The sequence below is a fragment of the Chiloscyllium plagiosum genome, unplaced genomic scaffold (genome assembly GCF_037043375.1).
Source record: "Chiloscyllium plagiosum isolate Xiang-an unplaced genomic scaffold, Cpla_swu_hap1 HiC_scaffold_13, whole genome shotgun sequence".
Lineage (NCBI taxonomy): Eukaryota > Metazoa > Chordata > Chondrichthyes > Orectolobiformes > Hemiscylliidae > Chiloscyllium > Chiloscyllium plagiosum.
The window spans coordinates 34,784,350-34,806,300 of NW_028270151.1; the positions used below are offsets into that span (position 1 = coordinate 34,784,350).

The 21,951-nt window shown below is 39.5% G+C and overlaps 1 protein-coding gene across 1 annotated transcript in view; it reads right to left on the reverse strand.

The window, feature by feature from the left end:
* Positions 1–21,951, reverse strand: part of LOC122556327 (uncharacterized) — a 62,315-nt gene that overhangs the window by 25,682 nt on the left and 14,682 nt on the right. The window contains exons 3-7 of the mRNA XM_087993956.1: positions 20,726–20,833; positions 18,682–18,807; positions 16,564–16,812; positions 14,465–14,791; positions 12,500–12,679 (exon numbers count right to left, since the gene is read on the reverse strand). Coding sequence (XP_087850082.1) covers positions 12,500–12,679; positions 14,465–14,791; positions 16,564–16,812; positions 18,682–18,807; positions 20,726–20,833 — 990 coding nt within the window. The remainder of the gene's footprint in view (positions 1–12,499; positions 12,680–14,464; positions 14,792–16,563; positions 16,813–18,681; positions 18,808–20,725; positions 20,834–21,951) is intronic.

Sequence of the window (21,951 nt, forward strand, 5' to 3'; positions counted from 1 at the left end):
ATTCTTCATACGTCTCCCAAATTCTACTCCCTCTCCCGTGCCTATAAATGCATTTGTCGTTAAGTTCATTGTTCATGGACGGTCACTGAGGGTCATCCTCTGAGTCAAGATGAGCAGAGTGTTGAATGTCCTGTACTATTGACAGGATCTGTCCACACAGTCCTTTTTTCCAAGCTCTGTCACTGTTCATCTAATTTTGCTCCCAGCTGATGTAATTACTGTACAAATCAGATCCCAGGCTGAAATCAAGGCCTATTCAAAGTAAAACTGAAACCAAAGCCTCTCTCTCTGACATATATATGTTTTCCTAAGCTTAAATAAAACTTCTTAGGACTAGAAACTTCCAGCAGACCTTAAAGCACAATGGTTCACACTGCAAAGTGATTAAATGAATCACAGCTATTTGTAGGGATACATGGGAGCGTAGGAAGAAGGTGAATGACATTCTCGACTGTGCAAGGATAAGCACCACCATATTCTCTCTGCTCCCTCATACTCACTCTGTCTCTGCTACTGTACCCACCTTCCATCAAATCTCATGCTCTCACCATTGCATACAACATCTTCCCTCATTCAGTCTTACAGACCCAACCATGACCACCTCCCGCACCGTACATCTGCTGCTTATAATACATTGGCAACTTTGGTAGAAATAGAATTATCAGAACGGAATAGCTATGGCTGAAAATATATGGTGCTTGTTAATTTCTGATGTTATTAATCTGATTGAAATTGTTAACTTTGTTGACACACGATTAGGGTAACATGCTAAAACATGAGACACCAAAGTTGGAGGTGTAGTGGACAGTGAAGAGGGTTACCTCAGATTACAACAGGATCTTGACCAGATTGGCCAATGGGCTGAGAAGTGGCAGATGGAGTTTAATTCAGATAAATCTTAGCAGGACTTATACAATTAATGGTAAGGTCCTAGGGAGTGTTGCTGAACAAAGAGACCTTGGGGTGCAGGTTCATAGCTCCTTGAAAGTGGAGTCGCTGGTAGATAGGATAGTGAGAAGGCGTTTGGTATGCTTTCCTTTATTGGTCAGAGTATTGAGTACAGGAGTTGGGAGGTCGTGTTGCAGCTGTACAGGACATTGGTTAGGCCACTGTTGGAATATTGCGTGCAATTCTGGCCTCCTTCCTATTGGAAAAATGTTGTGAAACTTGAAAGGGTTCAGAAAAGATTTACAAGGATGTTGCCAGGGTTGAAGGATTTGAGCTATAGGGAGAGGCTGAACAGGCTGGGGCTGTTTTCCCTGGAGCGTCGGAGACTGAGGGGTGACTTTATAGAGGTCATTACAAAGGGCATGGATCGGGTAAATAGGCAAAGTCTTTTCCCTGGGATCGGGGTGTCCAGAACGAGAGGGCATCGGTTTAAGATGAGAGGGGAAAGATATAAAAGAGACCTACAGAGCAACTTTTTCACGTAGAGGGTGGTACGTGTATGGAATGAGCTGCCAGAGGAATTGGTGGAGGCTGGTACAATTGCAACATTTAACAGGGATTTGGATGGGTATATGAATAGAAAGGGTTTGGAGGGATATGGGCCGGGTGCTGGCAGGTGGGACTAGATTGGGTTGGAATATCTGGTCGGCATGGAGGGGTTGGACCGAAGGGTCTGTTTTCATGCTGTACATCTCTATGACTTCATCTCTATCAAAGGTACTTGTCAGAGTTCTCTATGTTTCTTTTGGTTCTGATACGCTTGTTCATGATGTTGTGGATATAAACATTGATGTTGTACTCGTTAGTTCTACATTTGGAAGATATGACTCAGCAGGAAGGCTGAAAGCATTTGTTGGTGGCTGTTTCGTACAAGGATGCTTTTCAGTCCAACAGGAATTGAATCGTAATTCTCCATTTTTGCATTTTATTAATTCTGGTGGATAAAACATTACTTTTCCCAGCAGCATCTCTTTTGGGAGCGCATTTTGATATTTACTACAGCAGATTATGAGGCAGGTATACTGAATTTAATTTTAATTTAATCATAATTTCTGGCATGTATGAGAATGTTTTGAATATTATCAGTAGCAAAGCGCTGTGGCACACAATGACCAATGCTTTCCAATTCCTGTTCTTATCATATTGTTCACTGTTGTACAGGTTGTAGATGGGGACTCACTTGTTAATGACTCAGTGGAACTCTGAGTAGAGGTATCCCTCGCTTTTACACTACTTCGCTTTACACTACATCGCTTTTAAGAAAGACCTATATTAGCACCTGTTTTCGATCACCAAAAGAAATCCAAAGAGGATTTTTGCTGTTAGGAAAATATGCAAAATTTCTCCCATATACATTAATTCTTCTTCGTTTTATGCCATTTTGGTTTCACAGGAACACTTTACTTTCTGATAGCGGGAGATACCTGTGGTTGTTGATTCTAGTGTACTTATCAGCTCTGATGTGGATGCTGTCGTTGTTGAAGATGTCTCAGAGGTTGATGTACCTGCTATAGCTGTAAAATCAAAGTCAAAGTATAAACATTAATTATGCCATGCGTTTTTCCTTACTCTTCCTTCATAACTGACTTGATTTAGATTCCGTGGAAAATAATGTCATTATTTCTTGGTGTCATGGTGTTGTTCATTGTGATTTTTGCCAGCTGTGTCTCTGAAGCAAAGAAGATATCATCTGTTTTTACATCAATTAAAAATTCTGCTGTGAACTCTATCAGTTATATTAAAATCAGTATAAAACATCAGTAACAGGAATGATCTAATTGTTACTACCACCCGTTGTTATCGATCTGGTATCTGTTCTTAACATTGTTGTTGGGGAGTCACATGTTAGTAACAGACTGGCTGTTTCTTCTGGTTTACAGTTCGTGCTGTTGATGATGTAAAGATTTGTATCAAAGTGCTTGAATGTACAGCCTTAGAAGGTATTCACACGATACGGCTGTGCAAAAAAAAAAATCCAGGAGCAGTAATTACTGCTTTATAAGCTGTTGCATTGTTTTGGAACTTTGGGGGAAAAGAAAGATCAAAACAATAGCACTTTAGGATTGAGGAAGAGAGACAAAGATAGTGATCACATGGACAGAGATTTAAACGGAGAAAGAAACGTACACTGCTGCCTGACCCAGCAGTGAATCTGCACACCTACTGTTTTTGCTGTGAGAGTTCAAGTATCTCAAGTATCGGAGTGCATCTAAGAAATATTAACAAACAGCAACATTCACAGCTGACCTTGGAGGAACCTGCGTGAGAGGGGTCACTGCACAGGAGCAGTTAAGTGCTTAATTTTTATGTGTAACCATGCTGTTCTTTTGTTTGTAAATCTGCAATAGTGAGTAGAGTGGGTTATTTCTTGATTATTTGTTTCATTGAGATCTATCTCTTCATTAAATTTAAAAATTATATAAACATATGGACTAAGTTAGCCTGGAGCAGTGTTTTTTAGAGCATAAGGACTGTGTTATTTTCTGGGTCTGTAGATTGTTGAGGTGCAAAGATGGCCTTTGGTAGAACGATGTGCTCTTCCTGTCAGATGTGGGAGATCAGGGAGAGTTTCCATGTTACTGATGATTATGTCTGCAGGAAGCGTGTTTGGTTGCGAATCCGATCAAATTGCATGGATCGGTTGGAGAGGCAGTTAGATGAAATGAGGAATTTACAGGAGCTAGAGAGTGTGATTAATGCCAGTTAAAGGAAGGTAAATGGGTTAGCTCCTGGAAAGGTAGGAGAGGGAGGCAGGTCATGCATGAGTCTCCTGTCATTATCCCTATGTCAAACAAGCCTGTAGGGGATGTTGAACTCTCAGGGGAATGTAGCACAAACAGCCAAGAGTCTGGTATCAAGACTGACTCTAATGTAATGAAGGGTACATCAGGTTTCAAGCGATTGATTATGTTAGGGGACTCTCCAGTCAGAGGTACAGACAAATGATTCTGTAGCCAACAGCAAGAAATCAGAATAGTGTGTTGCCTCCCTGGTGCCAGGATCAAGGATATCTCAGAGAGAGTGCAAAATATTCTCAAAAGGGGGAGAGGCTGTTGTACACATTGGAGCTAGCAACATATGAGGGGAAAAAGATGAGATTATGAAGGGTGAATATAGAAAGTTAGGAACAAATTTAAAAAGGAGTTCCTCAAGAATAATAATATCTGGATTACTCCTGGTGCTATGAGCTAGTGAGGGTAGGAATAGGAGGATGAAGCAAATGGATGTGTGGCTGAAGAGCTGGTGCAGGGCAAAAGAGTTCACATTTTTGGATCATTGGCATTTCTTCTGGTGTAGATGAGAGCTGTAAAAGAAGGATGGATTGCACCTGAATTGGAAGTGGGCTAATGTACTGGCCGGGAGACTTGTCCTTGCCATTCCCCCCTACCTGCCCTGCCTTACTATCCAACAGTAGGTCAAGTATTGCACCTTCTCTGGTCGGTACATCCAGATACTGAAGCAGATAATTCTCTTGTACACACTTAACATATACCTCTCCACTTAAACCCTTTACACTATGGCAGTCCCAGTTGATGTTTGGACAGTAAAACTCCCCTACCATAACCACCCTATTATTCTTACAGATAACTGAGATCTCCTCACAAACTTGTTTCTCAATTTCCTGCTGACTATTAAGTGGTCTATAATACAATCCCCATAAGGTGATCATCCCTTTCTTATTTCTCAGTTTCACCAAGTAACTTCAATGGATGTGTTCCCAGGAATATCCGACCTAAGTACAGCAGTAATGCTATCCCTTATCAAAAATGTCACTCCCCCTCCTCTCCTGCCTCCCTTTCTGTCCTTCCTGTAGCATTTGCATTCTGGAACATTAAGTTGCCAGTCCTGTCCATCACTGAGCCACATTTCAGTATTTGCAATGATATCCCAGTTCCATGTTCCTAACCATGCCCTGAGTTCATCTGCCTTCCCTGTTCGGCCTCTTGCATTCAACTAAATGCAGTTTCATTTATCAATTCTACCTTGTTCTCTTCCTTATTCCTGCCTGCCCTGACTGTTTGACTTGCTCTCTTTCTCAGCTGCACCAGTCTCATTTTGATCTCATTTGTCACTATTTCCCTGGGTCCCACCACCCCACCAACTTACTAGCTTAAATCCACCTGAGCAGCTCCAGCAAATCTCCTGGCTAGTATATTAGTGCCCTTCCAATTCAGGCACAATCCATCCATCTTGATCAGGTCACTACCATCCAAGAAAAGTTTCATGAAGTTAAAATCTCATTGTTATTTCATGTATACAATAGTTAATATCAGAAAATTTCAACTGACATCAAACAATAGTGAGCACCCTTCTCATTAAAATGATTTCTTCCTTCAAACAGCAATCAATTTTTTCACTTGTTTCTAAGTTGTCATGCAAGTGTTATCAGTCGCAGAAATGTACACTGACTCTTACTTTTAAATAAGAGTCTTCAAATGGACTCTAATGCATTTGACAAGTAATTTAGAGCAATGTTCGCAATTGAAATAAGAATGTTAATTTAAGCACTAAACATGAAGGACAATGCAACAACCTTTTCAGTTTCTACATCTGAGCCTATCCTTTCTTGAACACTTTGTGTGGGCATTTGTTTTCCACTTTGTAACAATAACTTAACAAAACAAATTATCCAAAAGGAAAAATTGATGACGCCTTTTCTATCCTTGGCATTCCAAAAGTATCCACTTGCCATAACTGCAACTACAGTATACTAACAAAGTTAATGATTTGAACATATATCATGATTGACAATCAGGACTGCGTTTAAAGAATGATGATGTTCACTTTTATTATACCAGCTGCAATTCTGCAATAACTAAAAGTAAAAGACTTAAAAGTCATTGACAGCTTTGGTAGAAATAGAATTATTTTTCCGAATATCGGATTAGAGTTGCTGCTATTAAAACAATCTGTTGCCCATTAATTTCTGATGTCATTAAACTGATTGATACTGTTAACTATGCTGCAGGCAAACACCGTTAGGTTTACATGCTGTAACATCTCTATCATTGGTACTTGTCACAAATTTCTGTGTTTTTTATTTGTTCTGATATGCTTGTTCATGCTGTTGTGGATGTAAAAATTGATTTAGAACTCATTAGTTCTACACTTTAAATATATGATTCACCAGGAATGCTCAAAGCATTTATTATAGCCTGTGTAATAAAATGTTGCTTTTAAATCCAACAGGAATTAACTCAAAATTCTCATTTCTTAACTGCTTTTTATCAATGTTGGTGGACACACCATTACCGGTTGGAACAACATCTCTTTAGGTTGCGCATATTGAGAATTGACATTTTACTACAGCCAACTCTGAAGCTGCTACATTAAATCTCATCTCAATTTAATTGTAATTTTGGGCGTGTATTGGATTATTTTGAATGTCATCAGAAGCAAAGCACTGCAAAATAAAATGACCAATGCTTTCTATTTCCAGTTGTTGTCATACTGTTTACTTTTATTTAGGTTGTTAACAGGACTCACTTGTTAATGGCGCAGTGGATCTCTGTGTAGTTGTTGTCGATTCTGGTGTAGTTGTCCCTACTGTAGTTGTTATCGATTCTGGTGTAGTAGTCTCTGTTGTAGTTGTCGATTCTGGTGTAGTTGTCCCTGCTGTAGTTGTTGTCGATTCTGGTGTAGTTGTCCCGGCTGTAATTGTTGTCGATTCTGGTGTAGTTGTGCCAGCTGTAGTTGTCGATTCTGGTGTAGTTGACCCGGCTGTAGTTGTCAGTTCTGGTGTAGTTGACCCTGCTGTAGTTGTTGTCGGTTCTGGTATAGTTGACCCTGCTGTAGTTGTCAATTCTGGTGTAGTTGTCCCTGTTGTAGTTGTCGGTTCTGGTGTAGTTGTCCCTGCTGTAGTTGTTGTTGCCTCTGGTGTAGTTGACCCTGCTGTAGTTGTCGGTTCTGGTGTAGTTGTCCCTGCTGTAGTTGTTGTTGCCTCTGGTGTAGTTGACCCTGCTGTAGTTGTCGATTCTGGTGTAGTTGTCCCTGCTGTAGTCGGTTCTGGTATAGTTGACCCTGCTGTAGTTGTTGTCGGTTCTGGTGTAGTTGACCCTGCTGTAGTTGTCAGTTCTGGTATAGTTGTCCCTGTTGTAGTTGTCGGTTCTGGTGTAGTTGTCCCGGCTGTAGTTGTTGTCGTTTCTGGTGTATTTGTCCCTGTTGTAGTTGTCAGTTCTGGTGTAGTTGTCCCTGTTGTAGTTGTTGGTTCTGGTGTAGTTGTCCCTGTTATAGTTGTCGGTTCTGGTGTAGTTGTCCTGGCTGTAGTTGTCGATTCTGGTGTAGTTGTCCCTGCTGTAGTTGTTATCGTTTCTGGTGTAGTTGTCCCTGTTGTAGTTGTCGGTTCTGGTGTAGTTGTCCCGGCTGTTGTTGTCGGTTCTGATGTAGTTGTCCCTGTTGTAGTTGTCGGTTCTGGTGTAGTTGTCCCTGCTGTAGTTGTCGGTTCTGGTGTAGTTGTCCCGGCTGTTGTTGTCGGTTCTGATGTAGTTGTCCCTGTTGTAGTTGTCGGTTCTGGTGTAGTTGTCCCTGTTGTAGTTGTTGTCGATTCTGGTGTAGTTGTCCCTGTTGTAGTTGTCGGTTCTGGTGTAGTTGTCCCTGCTGTAGTTGTTATCGTTTCTGGTGTAGTTGTCCCTGTTGTAGTTGTCGGTTCTGGTGTAGTTGTCCCTGCTGTAGTTGTTGTCGATTCTGGTGTAGTTGTCCCGGCTGTAATTGTTGTCGATTCTGGTGTAGTTGTCCCTGTTGTAGTTGTCGGTTCTGGTGTAGTTGTCCCTGCTGTAGTTGTTGTCGATTCTGGTGTAGTTGTCCCTGCTGTAATTGTTGTCGATTCTGGTGTAGTTGTCCCGGCTGTAATTGTTGTTGATTCTGGTGTAGTTGTCCCTGTTGTAGTTGTCGATTCTGGTGTAGTTGACCCGGCTGTAGTTGTCGATTCTGATGTAGTTGACCCTGCTGTAGTTGTTGTCGGTTCTGGTTTAGTTGTCCCTGCTGCAGTTGTTGTCGGTTCTGGTGTAGTTGACCCGGCTGTAGCTGTTGATTCTGGTGTAGTTGTCCCTGTTGTAGTTGTCGATTCTGGTGTAGTTGTCCCTGCTGCAGTTGTCGGTTCTGGTGTAGTTGTCCCGGCTGTAGTTGTTGTCGGTTCTGGTGTAGTTGACCCGGCTGTAGCTGTTGATTCTGGTGTAGTTGACCCGGCTGTAGTTGTTGATTCTGGTGTAGTTGACCCGGCTGTAGTTGTTGATTCTGGTGTAGTTGACCCAGCTGTAGTTGTCGATTCTGTTGTAGTTGTCACTGCTGTAATTGTTGTCGATTCTGGTGTAGTTGTCCCTGCTGTAGTTGTCGATTCTGGTGTAGTTGGCCCGGCTGTAGTTGTTGTCGGTTCTGGTGTAGTTGTCCCGGCTGTAGTTGTTGTCGATTCTGGTGTAGTTGTCCCTGCTGCAGTTGTCGGTTCTGGTGTAGTTGACCCGGCTGTAGTTGTTGATTCTGGTGTAGTTGACCCAGCTGTAGTTGTCGATTCTGTTGTAGTTGTCACTGCTGTAATTGTTGTCGATTCTGGTGTAGTTGTCCCTGCTGTAGTTGTCGATTCTGGTGTAGTTGGCCCGGCTGTAGTTGTCGATTCTGTTGTAGTTGTCACTGCTGTAATTGTTGTCGATTCTGGTGTAGTTGTCCCTGTTGTAGTTGTCGGTTCTGGTGTAGTTGTCCCTGCTGTAGTTGTTGTCGATTCTGGTGTAGTTGGCCCGGCTGTAGTTGTTGTCGGTTCTGGTGTAGTTGTCCCGGCTGTAGTTGTTGTCGATTCTGGTGTAGTTGTCCCTGCTGTATTTGTCGGTTCTGGTGTAGTTGACCCAGCTGTAGTTGTCGATTCTGGTGTAGTTGCCCCGGCTGTAGTTGTCGATTCTGTTGTAGTTGTCACTGCTGTAATTGTTGTCGATTCTGGTGTAGTTGTCCCTGCTGTAGTTGTTGTCGGTTCTGGTGTAGTTGTCCCTGCTGTAGTTGTTGCCGGTTCTGGTGTAGTTGGCCCGGCTGTAGTTGTCGATTCTGGTGTAGTTGTCCCTGTTGTAGTTGTTGCCGGTTCTGGTGTAGTTGACCCGGCTGTAGTTGTTGCCGGTTCTAGTGTAATTGGCCAGGCTGTAGTTGTTGCCACTCCTGTGGATGTTGTCGCAGTTGATTGTTCAAATGTTGAAGGTGTCTCAGACGCTGATGTACTTGCTGTAGCTGTAAAATCACAGTCAAAGGATTGTCACTCATTATGCCATGAGTCATCTCTTACTCTCCCTTCATAAATATCTTGATTAAGTATCTAATGAATGTGATATCAGGATATCTCATCACCAGGCCTTTGTGGAATGGGGTTGCAATGTGTCATTTTCCAGCTGTGTCCCTGAGTTGAGAAGATATCATCTGATCTCACTTAAATTGTAAATTCTGATGTGAATTCAATAAGTTATATAAATTCAATACTAAACATCAGCAACACGAGTGATCTGATTGTTACTATAACCCATTGTTATTGCCCTGGATTACTATTCTTGAGGTGTTTTTAGGGTGTGTTTACAGCAGAGTGGTTGGTGATTCTGTTGAACTTGTAAGTGCATTTGATGATCTAAAACTTTTAGTGTAGTTGTTGAATGTACAGCTATAGAAGTTGTTTCAACAAAAGAAATACTTAAAGCACTCAAGACAGCTGTGCAAAATGTTTAATTTTTGTGTCATTCAAGATGTACTAAAATATATTTGCTCTACCTTACTGCCATGAAATTAAAATCTCACTGATATTTCATGCATACAACAGTTAATATCTGAAAATTTCAAATCCCCAGGACCTGGTCAGGTGTACCCGAGAATTCTGTGGGAAGCTAGACAAGTGATTGCGGGGCCTCTTGCTGAGATATTTATATCATGGATAGCCACAGGTGAGGTGCCAGAAGACTGGAGGTTGGCAAACGTGGTGCCACTGTTTAAGAAGGGCGGTAAAGACAAGCCAGGGAACTATAGACCGGTGAGCCTGACCTCGGTGGTGGGCAAGATGATGGATGGAATCCTGAGGGACAGGATGTACATGTATTTGGAAAGGCAAGGACTGATTAGGGATGGTCAACATGGCTTTGTGCATGGGAAATCATGTCTCACAAACTTGATTGAGTTTTTTCAAGAAGTAAAAAAGAAGATTGATGAGGACAGAGCAGATCGATGTGGACTTCAGTAAGGCGTTCGACAAGGATCCACATGGGAGACTGATTAGCAAGGTTAGTACTCATGGAATACAGGGAGAACTAGCCATTTGGATACAGAACTGACTCAAAAGTAGAAGACAGAGGGTGGTGGTGGAGGGTTGTTTTTCAGACTGGAGGACTGTGACCAGTGGAGTGCCACAAGGATCGGTGCTGGGTCCTCTACTTTTTGTCATTTACATAAATGATTTGGATCCGAGCATAAGATATACAGTTAGTAAGTTTGCAGATGACACCAAAATTGGAGGGGTAGTGGACAGCAAAGAGGGTTACCTCAGATTACAACAGGATCTGGACCAGATGGGCCAATGGGCTGTGAAGTGGCAGATGGAGTTTAATTTAGATAAATGCGAGGTGCTGCATTTTGGAAAAGCAAATCTTAGCAGGACTTATACATTTAATGGTAAGGTCCTAGGGAGTTTTGCTGAACAAAGAGACCTTGGAGTGGAGGTTTATAGCTCCTTGAAAGTGGAGTCGCAGGTAGATAGTGAAGAAGGTGTTTGGTATGCTTTCCTTTATTGGTCAGAGTATTTAGTACAGGAGTTGGGAGGTCATGTTGCAGCTGTACAGGACATTGGTTAGGCCACTATTGGAATATTGCAATTCTGGTCTCCTTCCTATCGGAAAGATGTTGTGAAACTTGAAAGGGTTCAGAAAAGATCTACAAGGATGTTGCCAATGGTGGAGGATCTGAGCTACAGTGAGAGGCTGAACAGGCTGCGGTGTTTTCCCTGGAGCGTCGGAGGCTGAGGGATGACCTTATAGAGGTTTACAAAATTATGAGGGACATGGATAGGATAAATAGACAAAGTCTTTTCCCTGGGGTCGGGGAGTCCAGAACTAGAGGGCATAGGTTTAAGGTGAGAGGGGAAAGATATAAAAGAGACCTTAGGGGCAACGTTTTCACGCAGAGGATGATACGTGTATGCAATGAGCTGCCAGAGGATGTGGTGGAGGCTGGTACGATTGCAACATTTAAGAGGCATTTGGATAGGGATATAAATAGGAAGGATTTGGAGGGATATGGGCCAGCTGCTGGCAGGTGGGACTAGATTGGGTTGGGATGTCTGGTCGGCATGGACAGGTTAGACCGAAGGGTCTGTTTCCATGCTGTACATCTCTATGATTCTATGACTCTATGATAGTGAGTACCCTTCTCATTAAAATGATTTCTTCCTTCAAACAGCAATCAATTTTTTCACTTGTTTCTAAGTTGTCACGCAAGTGTTATCTCTCTCAGAAAAATACACTGACTTTACGTTTAAATAAACGTCTTCAAATGGATTCCAATGCATTTGGCATGTAATTTAGAACAATGTTAGCAATTGAAATAATAATTTGAAATCTAAGCAATATATATGAAGGACAACTGTTTCTGGAACAACCTTTTCTGTTTCTACATCTGAGCCTATCCTTTCTTGAACACTTTTGTGGGCATTTTATTCCACTTTGTATCAATAACTTAACAAAACAAATTATCAAAAATAAAAATTGATGACGCCTTTTCTATCCTTGGCATTCCAAAAGTATCCACTTGCCATAACTGCGACTACAGTATACTAACAAAGTTAATGATTTGAACATATATCATGATTGACAATCAGGACTGCGTTTAAAGAATGATAATGTTCACTGTTATTATTCCAGCTGCGATTCTGCAATAACTAAAAGTGAAAGACTTAAAATTCATTGACAGCTTTGGTAGAAATAGAATTATTTTTCCGAATATCACAATAGAGTTGCTGCTGCTGAAACAATCTGTTGCCAATTAATTTCTGATGTCATTAAACTGATTGATACTGTTAAACATGCTGCTGACATACATGATTAGGTTAACATGCTGAAACATCTCTATCATTGGGACTTGGCACAAGTTTCTGTGTTTTTTATTTGTTTTGACATGCTTGTTCATGCTGTTGTGGGTGTAAAATTAATTGTGACTCATTAGTTCTACCCTTAAAATATATGATTCAGCAGGAATGCTCAAAGTATTTATTATAGCCTGTGTAATAAAATCTTGCTTTTAAATCCAACAGGAATTAAATCACAACTCTACTTTCTTAATTGCTTTTTATCAATACTGGTGGATAGTATATTTTTGGGGGAACACCATCTCTTTTGGGTGCGCATATTGACAATTGACATTTTGCTACAACTGACTCTGAAGCTGCTACACTAAACCTCATCTCAATTTAATTGGAATTTTGGGTGTGTATTGGATTATTTTGAATATCAACAGGAGCAAAGCACTGAAATAAAGAAAGGACCAATGCCTTTTATTTCCAGTTGTTGTCATACTGTTTACTTTTATTCAGGTTATTAACAGGACTCACTTGTTAATGGCGCAGTGGAACTCTGTGTAGTTGGTGCCGGTTCTGGTGTAATTGTCCCGGCTGTAGCTGTTGGTTCTGGTATAGTTGTCCCTGTTGTAGTTGTCGCCACTCCTGTGGATGTTGTCGTAGTTGATTGTTCAAATGTTGAAGGTGTCTCAGACGCTGATGTACTTGCTGTAGCTGTAAAATCACAGTCAAAGGATTGTCACTCATTATGCCATGAGTCATTTCTTACTCTCCCTTCATAAATATCTTGATTAAGTATCTGATGAATGTAATGTGCAGATATCTCATCACCAGGCCTTTGTGGAATGGGGTTGCAAGTGTCATTTTCCAGCTGTGTCCCTGAGGTGAGAAGATATCATCTGATCTCATTTAAATTGTAAATTCTGATGTGAATTCAATAAGTTATATAAAATCAATGTGAAACACAAGTGATCTGATTGTTACTATAACCCATTGTTATTGCCCTGGATTACTATTCTTGAGGATGTTTTTCGGGAGTGTTTACAGCAGAGTGGTTGGTGATTCTGTTGTACTTGTAAGTGCTGTTGATGATGTAAAATGAGGTAGTATAGTTGTTGAATGTACAGTTATAGAAATTGTTTCAACAAAATAAATTATTAAAAGACTCAAGACAGCTGTGCAAAAAAGCTTAATTTTTGTGTCATTCAAGATGTACTAAAATATATTTGCTCTACCTTACTGGCATGAAGTTAAAATCTCACTGATGTTTCATGCATACAACAGTTAATATCTGAAAATTTCAACTGACATCAAACAACACCAAGCATCCTTCTCATTAAAATGAATTTTCCCTTCAAACAGTAATCAATTTTTTCACTTGTTTCTAACTTGTCACACAAGTATTATCAGTCGCAGAAATGTACACTGACTCTTACTTTTAAATAAGAGTCTTCAAATGGACTCTAATGCATTTGACAAGTAATTTAGAACAATGTTAGCAATTGAAATAAGAAATTGAAATCTAAGTGCTAAATATGAAGCACAATGCAACAACCTTTTCTGTTCTACATCTGAGCCTATTCTTTCTTGAACACTTTTTGTGGGCATCTTTTTCCACTTTGTATCAATAACAACAAAGCAAACTATCAAAAAGAAAAATTGATGAAGCTGATTCTATCCTTGGCATTCCAAAAGCATCTACTTGCCATGACTGCAACTACAGTATACTAACAAAGTTAATGATTTGAACATAAATCATGATTGACAATCAGGACTGTGTTTAAAGAATGATGATGTTCACTGTTATTTTACCAGCTGCGATTCTGCGATAACTAAAAGTGAAAGACTTAAAATTCATTGACAGCTTTGGTATGAATAGAATTATTTTCCCGAATATCACAATAGAGTTGCTGCTACTGAAACAATCCCATTAATTTCTGATGTCATTAAGCTGCTTGATACCGTTATCCATGCTGCTGACATACATGATTAGGTTAACATGTTGAAACATCTCTATCATCAGGACTTGTCACAAATATCTGTGTTTTTAATTTGTTCTGATATGCTTGTCCATTCTTTTGTGTATGTAAAAATTAATTTGGAACTCATTAGTTCTACACTTAAAATATATGATTCAGCAGCAATGCTCAACGCATTTATTACAGGGTGTATAATAAAATGTTGCTTTTAAATCCAACAGGAGTTAAATCAGAATTCTCCTTTCTTATTCACTTTTTATCAATACTGGTGGATAGTACATTTTCTGGGGGGAACAGCATCTCTTTTGGGTGCGCATATTGAGAATTGACATTTCCCTACAGCTGACTCTGAAGCTGCTACACTAAATCTCATCTCAACATAATTGTAATTTTGGGCGTGTATTGGTTTATTTTGATTATCATCAGGAGCAAAGCGCTGCGAAAAAGAAAGGACCAGTGCTTTCTATTTCCAGTTGTTGTCATACTGTTTACTTTTATTCAGGTTATTAACAGAACTCACTTGTTAATGGCGCAGTGGAACTCTGTGTAGTTGTTGTCGATTCTGGTGTAGTTGTCCCTACTGTAGCTGTTGTCGGTTCTGGTGTAGTTGTCCCTGCTGTAGTTGTTGTTGATTTTGGTGTAGTTGTCCCTGCTGTAGTTGTTGTCGGTTCTGGTGTAGTTGTCTCTGCTGTAGCTGTTGTAGGTTCTGGTGTAGTTGTCCCTGCTGTAGTTGTTGTCGGTTCTGGTGTAGTTGTCCCTGCTGTAATTGTCAGCACGCCTGTGGATGTTGTCATTGCTGATTGTTCAAACATTGAAGGTGTCTCAGACACTGATGTACCAGATGTAGCTGTAAAATCACAGTCAAAGGATTGTCACTAATTATGCCATGAGTCGTTTCTTACTCTCCCTTCATAAATGTCTTGATTAAGTATCTGATGAATGTAATATGTGGAATCTGATGAATGTAATATGTTGAGAAATAGGGTTGCAAGTGTCATTTTCCAGCTGTGTCCCTGAGGTGAGAAGATATTATCTGATCTCACTTCAATTGTAAGTTATAATAAATTCAATACTAAACATCAGCAGTACGAATGATCTAATTGTTACTATAACCCATTGTTATTGCCCTGGATTACTATTCTTGAGATGTTTTTAGGGTGTGTTTACAGCAGAGTGGTTGGTGATTCTGTTGAACTTGTAAGTGCATTTGATGATCTAAAACTTTTAGTGTAGTTGTTGAATGTACAGCTATAGAAGTTGTTTCAACAAAAGAAATACTTATATACTCAAGACAGCTGTGCAAAAAATGTTTAATTTTTGTGTCTTTCAAGATGTACTGAAATATATTTGCTCTATCTTACTGCCATGAAGTTAAAATCTCACTGGTATTTCATGCATACAACAGTCAATTCCTGAAAATTTCAACTGACATCAAACGATAGTGAGCACTCTTCTCATTAAAATAAGTACTTCCTTCAAACAGCAATCAATTTTTTCACTTGTTTCTAAGTTGTCACACATGCGTTATCAGTCGCAGAAATGTACTCTTACTTTTAAATAAGAGTCTTCAAATGGACCCTAATGCATTTGACAAGTACTTTAGAGCATTGTTAGCAATTGAAATAAGAAATAGGAATGTTAATTTAAGCACTAAATATGAAGGACAAACTTTTCTGTTACAACCTTTTCTGTCTCTACATCTGAGCCTATCCTTTCTTGGACACTTTGTGTGAGCATCTTTCTCCACTTCACATCAATAACTTAACAAAACAAGTTATCATTAAGAAAATTAATGACACTAAATCCACCCCTGGTATTCCAAAAGTATCCACTTGCCATGACTGCAAGCTACAGTGTACTGACACAAGATTAATGATTTTAACATATGTGGCAATGTAATATCATGATTCACAATCTGAACTGTTTTTGAGAATGATGATGATCACTGTTATTTTACCAGCTGTGATTCTGCAATAACTAAAAGTGAAAGACTTAAAATTCATTGATAGCTTTGATAGAAATAGAATTATTTTCCTGAATATCACAATACAGTTTCTGCTATTGAAACAATCTGTTGCCCATTAATTTCTGATGTCATTAAACTGATTGATACCATTAACCATGCTACTGAAATACACCATTAGGTTAACATGCTGAAAAATCTCTATCATAGGTACGAGTCCCAAATTTCCATGTTATTTTTGGTTCTGATATGCTTGTTCATGCTGTTGTGGATGTTAAAATTGATTTGGAACTCACTAGTTCTTCACTTAAAATACATGATTCAGCAGGAATGCTCAAAGCATTTATTGTAGGCTGTATAAGAAAAAGTTGCTTTTAAGTCCAACAGAAATTACTTTTTATCAATACTGGTGAATACAACATTTATTTTTGGAACACCATCTCTTTTGGGTGCGCATATTGACAATTGACATTTTGCTACAGCAGACTCTGAAGCTACTACACTGAATCTACTCTCAATTTAATTGTAATTTTGGGCATGTATGCAATTCTTTTCAATATCCTCAGTACCAAAGTGCTGCAAAAAAAAATCAATGCTTTCTATTTCCAGTTGCTGTCATACTGTTTACTGGTATTCAGGTTGTTAATATGACTCACTTGTTAATGGCGCAGTGGAACTCTGTGTAGTTGTTGTTGTCGGTTCTGGTGTAGTTGACCCTGCTGTAGTTGTCAGTTCTGGTGGAGTTGACCCTGCTGTAGTTGTCAGTTCTGGTGGAGTTGTCCCTGCTGTAGTTGTCAGTTCTGGTGTAGTTGACCCTGCTGTAGTTGTCGGCACTCGTGTGGATGTTGTCGTTGTTGATTGTTCAAACATTGAAGGCGTCTCAGATGCTGATGTACTTACTGTAGCTGTAAAATAAAAGTCAAAGGATTGTCACTAATTATGCCATGAGTCATTTCTTACACTCCCTTCATAAATGTCTTGATTTAGTATCTGATGAATGGGATATCATAATATCTGATCACGAGGCCTTTGTGTAATGGGGTTGCTCTGTGTCATTGTCCAGCCGTGTCTCTGAGGTGAGAAGCTATCATCTGTATTTACTTCAATTATAAATTCTGATGTGAGTTCAATAAGTTATAATAAAAACAATACTAAACATTGGCAACACAAGTCATCTGGTTGTTACTACCACTCGTTGTTATTGCCCCGTATTATTGTTCTTGAGGTTGTTATTAGGGAGTGGCATGTTTACAGCAAAGTGGTTGGTGCTTCTGTTGTACTTGGAAGTGCTGTTGATGATGTAAAACTTGGTAGTATAGATGTTGAATGTACAGCTATAGAAGTTGTTTCAGCAAAATAAATTCTTTAAATGCTTGATACATCTGTGCAAAAACAGTTTAATTTTTGTGCATTTCAAGATGTGCTGAAACATATTTGCTCTACCTCACTGGCATGAGGTTAAAATCTCATTGATATTTCCTGCATACGACAGTAAATACCTGAAAATTTCAACTGACATCAAACGATAATGAGTACCTTTCACCTTAAACTGAAGTCTTCCTTCAAACAGCAATCAAATTTTTCACTTCTTTTTAAGTTGTCATACAAATGTTATCAGTAGCAGTAATGTACACTGACTTTTAATTTTAAATAAGTGTCTTCAAATGTACTCTTGTGCATTTGACAAGTAATTTAAGAGCAATGTTTTCTATTGAAATAAGAATGTTAATTTAAGCACAAAATTTGGAGCACAATGCAGCAACCTTTTCTGTTTTTATAACTGAGCCTATCCGTTCTTGAACACTTCGTGTGTGCATCTTTCCCCACTTCATGTCAATAACTTTACAAAACAAATTATCAATAAGATGAAATAATGACACTGATTCTATCCTCAGCATTCTAAAAGTATCCACTTGCCATGTAAGCTACAGTGTACTGATACAGTTAATAATTTTAACATATGTAGCAGTTTATATCATGATTTGCAATCAGGAATATTTTTAAGAATGAAGTTACTCACTGTTATTTTACCAGCTGCAACTCTGAGGTAACCAAATGTTAAATGCTTAAAATTCATTGACAGCTTAGTCAGAAATAGAACTATTTTCCTGAATATCACAATAGAATAGCTGCTGCTGAAAAAATCTGTTGCATGATATGCTTAAAATTCATTGACAACTTTGGTAGGACCGGAATTACTTTCCCTACTGTCACAACACAACAGCTCTAGCAGTAAAGGTCTGGTGAGTATTAATTTCAAATCTTATTGAATGGATTGAAGCTGTTTACTTTCTTGTTAACATGCAAGATTAGGTTAACATGCTGAAACAACTCTTTCAATTGTACTTGTCAGAAATCTCTCTGTTTGTTAGTTCTGATGTATTTGTTCATGTTGTTGTGGATGTTAACATCGTTATGGTAGATGCTGCATGTACCCTTGGAAGATATGTTTCAGCAAAAATAGTCAAAGCAACAGTAACAAACTCGTAGTTGTCCTTTCTTTATTGCATTTTATTAATTCTAGTGGATACAACTTTGCTTTTCCCAACAGCATCTATTTTCGATGCACATATTGACAATCATTATTTTACTACTGTGGATTGTATGGTAGCTACACCTTATGTGCTCTTAATTTAAACACAATTTCTAGCATGCATTGAATTCTCTTGAATACCATCAGTAGCAAAGTATTGCAACAGAAAATGACTGGCGCTTTCTGTTCCCCTCTATTGTCACATTGTTCACTGTTATTCAAGGTGTTGGTTGGTACTTACTTGTGAATGGCTCAGTGGAACTCTGTGTCGTTGTTTGTTCTGATGTAGTTATCACTTCTTGTGTAGATGTTGTCATTGATTGGTCAAATGTTGAAGGTGTCTCAGTGATTGATGCAGTTGATGTAGCTGTAAAATCAAAATCAAAGTATAATTATTAATTTTACACTGGATTGTTTCTTACTCTCCCTTCAGAAATGTCTTGTTTTAGATTCTGACAAATTTAATATCGTGATATCTGATTATGAGGCCTTTGTGTAATGCTGTTATTCAGTGTCATTTCTTTCTAGCTGTGTCTCTGGGGCAAGAAGACATCCATCTATTTTTAAGTTCAGTAATAAATTCTGGTATGGGTTCAACAATTTATAATCCAACCCAGTCTAAAACACCAGCAACAGGAATGATCTGATTGTTTCTACCATCGTTATTATTGACCTGATTACTGTTCTTCAGGTTATTGTTGGGAGCTCACATCCAGTACCAGTGAGGTTACTCACTCTGGTGTACTTGTTAGTGTTGAAACTTTATTGCTGGAACAGCACAGCAGGTCAGGCAGCATCCAGGGAACAGGAGATTCGACGTTTCGGGCACAGGCCCTTCTTCAGGAATGAGCAGAGAGTGTTCAGCAGGAGAAGATAAAAGGTAGGGAGGAGGGACTTGGAGGAGGGGAGTTGGAAATGTGATAGGTGGAAAGAGGTCAAGGTGAGGGTGATAGGTCGGAGTAGGATGGAGGCGGAGAGGTCAAGAAGAAGACTGTAGGTCAGGAAGGCGGTGCCGGGCTGGAGGGATCCGGCTGAGACAAGGTGGGGGGAGGGGGGATGAAGCACACCTGACCTGCTGTGCTGTTCCAGCAATAAAGTTTCAACTTTGATCTCCAGCATCTGCAGACCTCACTTTGTACTTGTTAGTGGCATTGTAGATGTAAAAACTGATATAGCAGTTATTCAATGTACTGCTGTAGAAAGTGTTTCAACAAAATAATGTGTAAAAACATTCAATACAGTCATGCAAACAAAATTTAATTTTTGTGTCTTTCAAGATGTGTTGAAACATCTTACCCCTATCTTACTGGCAAGAAGTAAAACGCTCACTAATATTTTCTGTGTAGGACAGTGAATATCTGAAACCTATAACTGACACCAAACATTAATGAAAACCTTTCTCAATATAATGAACTCTTCCTGCGAACTGTGAACCAATTTCTCAGTTGTTTCTAAGTTCTTATCTCAATGGTATCATTAGCAGAAATATACACTGACTCTTAGTTTTGGATAATAGTCTTCAAGAGGACTCTTATCCATTTGACAAGTAATTTAAGAGCAATGTAACCAACTTAAATAAGTGTGGTATGAATTTAAGCACTACATATTAAGCACAACTCAACAACCTCTTCTGCTTTTTACATTTGAGTCTATCATTTCTGAAACACTTTGTGTGGACATCCTTCTCCACTTTGTATCAATAACTTAACAAACCAAGTTAGAAGGATTCTCATGATACTGATTCTCCCCAATGTATTCCAAATGTATCCCTTGTCATGACTGCAAGCTACAGTGTACTGACAAAATTTGACAATGTTATTAGATTAAATTCCTTACAGTGTGTAAACAGGCCCTTTGGCCCAACAAGTCCACACCTCCAAAGAATAACCAATGCAGACCCATTCCCCTACTCTATGTTTATCCCTGACTAATGCATCTAACACTATGGACAATTTAGCATGGCCAATTCACCTGACCTGAGCATCTTTTGGACTGTAGGAGGAACCCCACACAAACACGGGGAGAATGTACAAACTCCACACAGGCAGTTGCCCAAAGTGGGAAACGAACCTGGGTCCCTGGTACTGTGAGGTAGCAGTGCTAACCACTGAGCCATCGTGCCACCCATTTATAAGCAACTGGACCTAAACTGATTAAAAACTAATCAACCTTTCTCTCATGTCTTGGATTCTTTTGAATCGCTGTGATGCAAAAAGACCGATGCTTTGTATTTCCTGTTGTAGTCACATTGGTCACTGTTGTCCAGGTTGCTGATGAGGACTCACTTGTTAATGGCTCGGTGGAGCTTGTTGGTTCTGGTGTACTGGTCAATTCTCGTATGGATGTTGTTGTTGTTGATTGTTCAACTGTTGAAGGTGTCTCAGGAGTTGTAGCTGTAAAACCAAATTCAAAGTATAATAATTAATTATGCCGTTAGTTGTCCCTCACTAACCCTTCATTTACATTCTGACCTGTGAAATATCATGAATACCTGATCACCAGGCGCTTGTGTAATGCAGTTGCTCTGTGTCATTTTTCAAGCTGTATCTCCGATGTGAGAAGATATCATCAGTTTTTACTTCAATTATAAATACTGATGTGAGTTCAATCAATTGTAATAAAATCAGTATAAAATATCAGAAACATGAATCATCTTATAGTTACTAACATTAGTTGTTATTGACCCAATTAGTGTTCTTGAGGTTGTTGTTAGGGAATCACATGTTTATAGCAGAGAAGTTGGTGGTTCGGGTGGACTTGTAAGTGCTGTTGGTGATGTAAAAACTGGTACTGTAGTTGTTGAATGTACAGCTGTAGGTGTTTCAGGAAAATAAACCGTTAAAACACTCAAAGCAGCTGTGCAAACGAAATTTAAGTTTTGTGTCTTTCAAGATGTGCTGAAAAATGTTTGCCCTACCTTACTAGCATGAAGTTAAAATCTCACAGATATATTATGCATACGACAGTTAATACTGGAAAACAATATTCATCATCATCAGCATTATCATCAATCATCATTGCAGTCACAGCCAGGCCCCACTCCGGGTGCTAGAGGACCCAGTTCGGAGGCAGACGGAAGACGGGAGCTGTGATACTTGACCCCAGCAGCTGTGTGAGCAGCAGAGTTTGAGCAGAGTATGAGACGGTAACATAAGGTGGAGGGCAGAGGGCAAGCAGGCAGTTGTGTTCTCAGGTGGTTACAGACCAGGTTACTGACACCAGCTTGCTCACACCAAGGATTACATCAGCCTGCTGGTTGAGGGATAAAGACTGGCCATGATACATGCTCCACACTTCATCACAAACATGCCATGGAGGTTTTTACATTCAGAAAGGCAAGCAAAGAATTTTCCAGTTACCATCTCATCTAAAAGGCAGGAACTCCAAAGCTACGAAATATTAAGCGTTTTTAAAAAATGTATTCATGTTGTGGGGTGTGGGTTGCCACTGGCTGGGCCAGCATTTATTGCCCATCCATAATTGCCCTTGAAAAGGTGGTGGGGAACTGCCT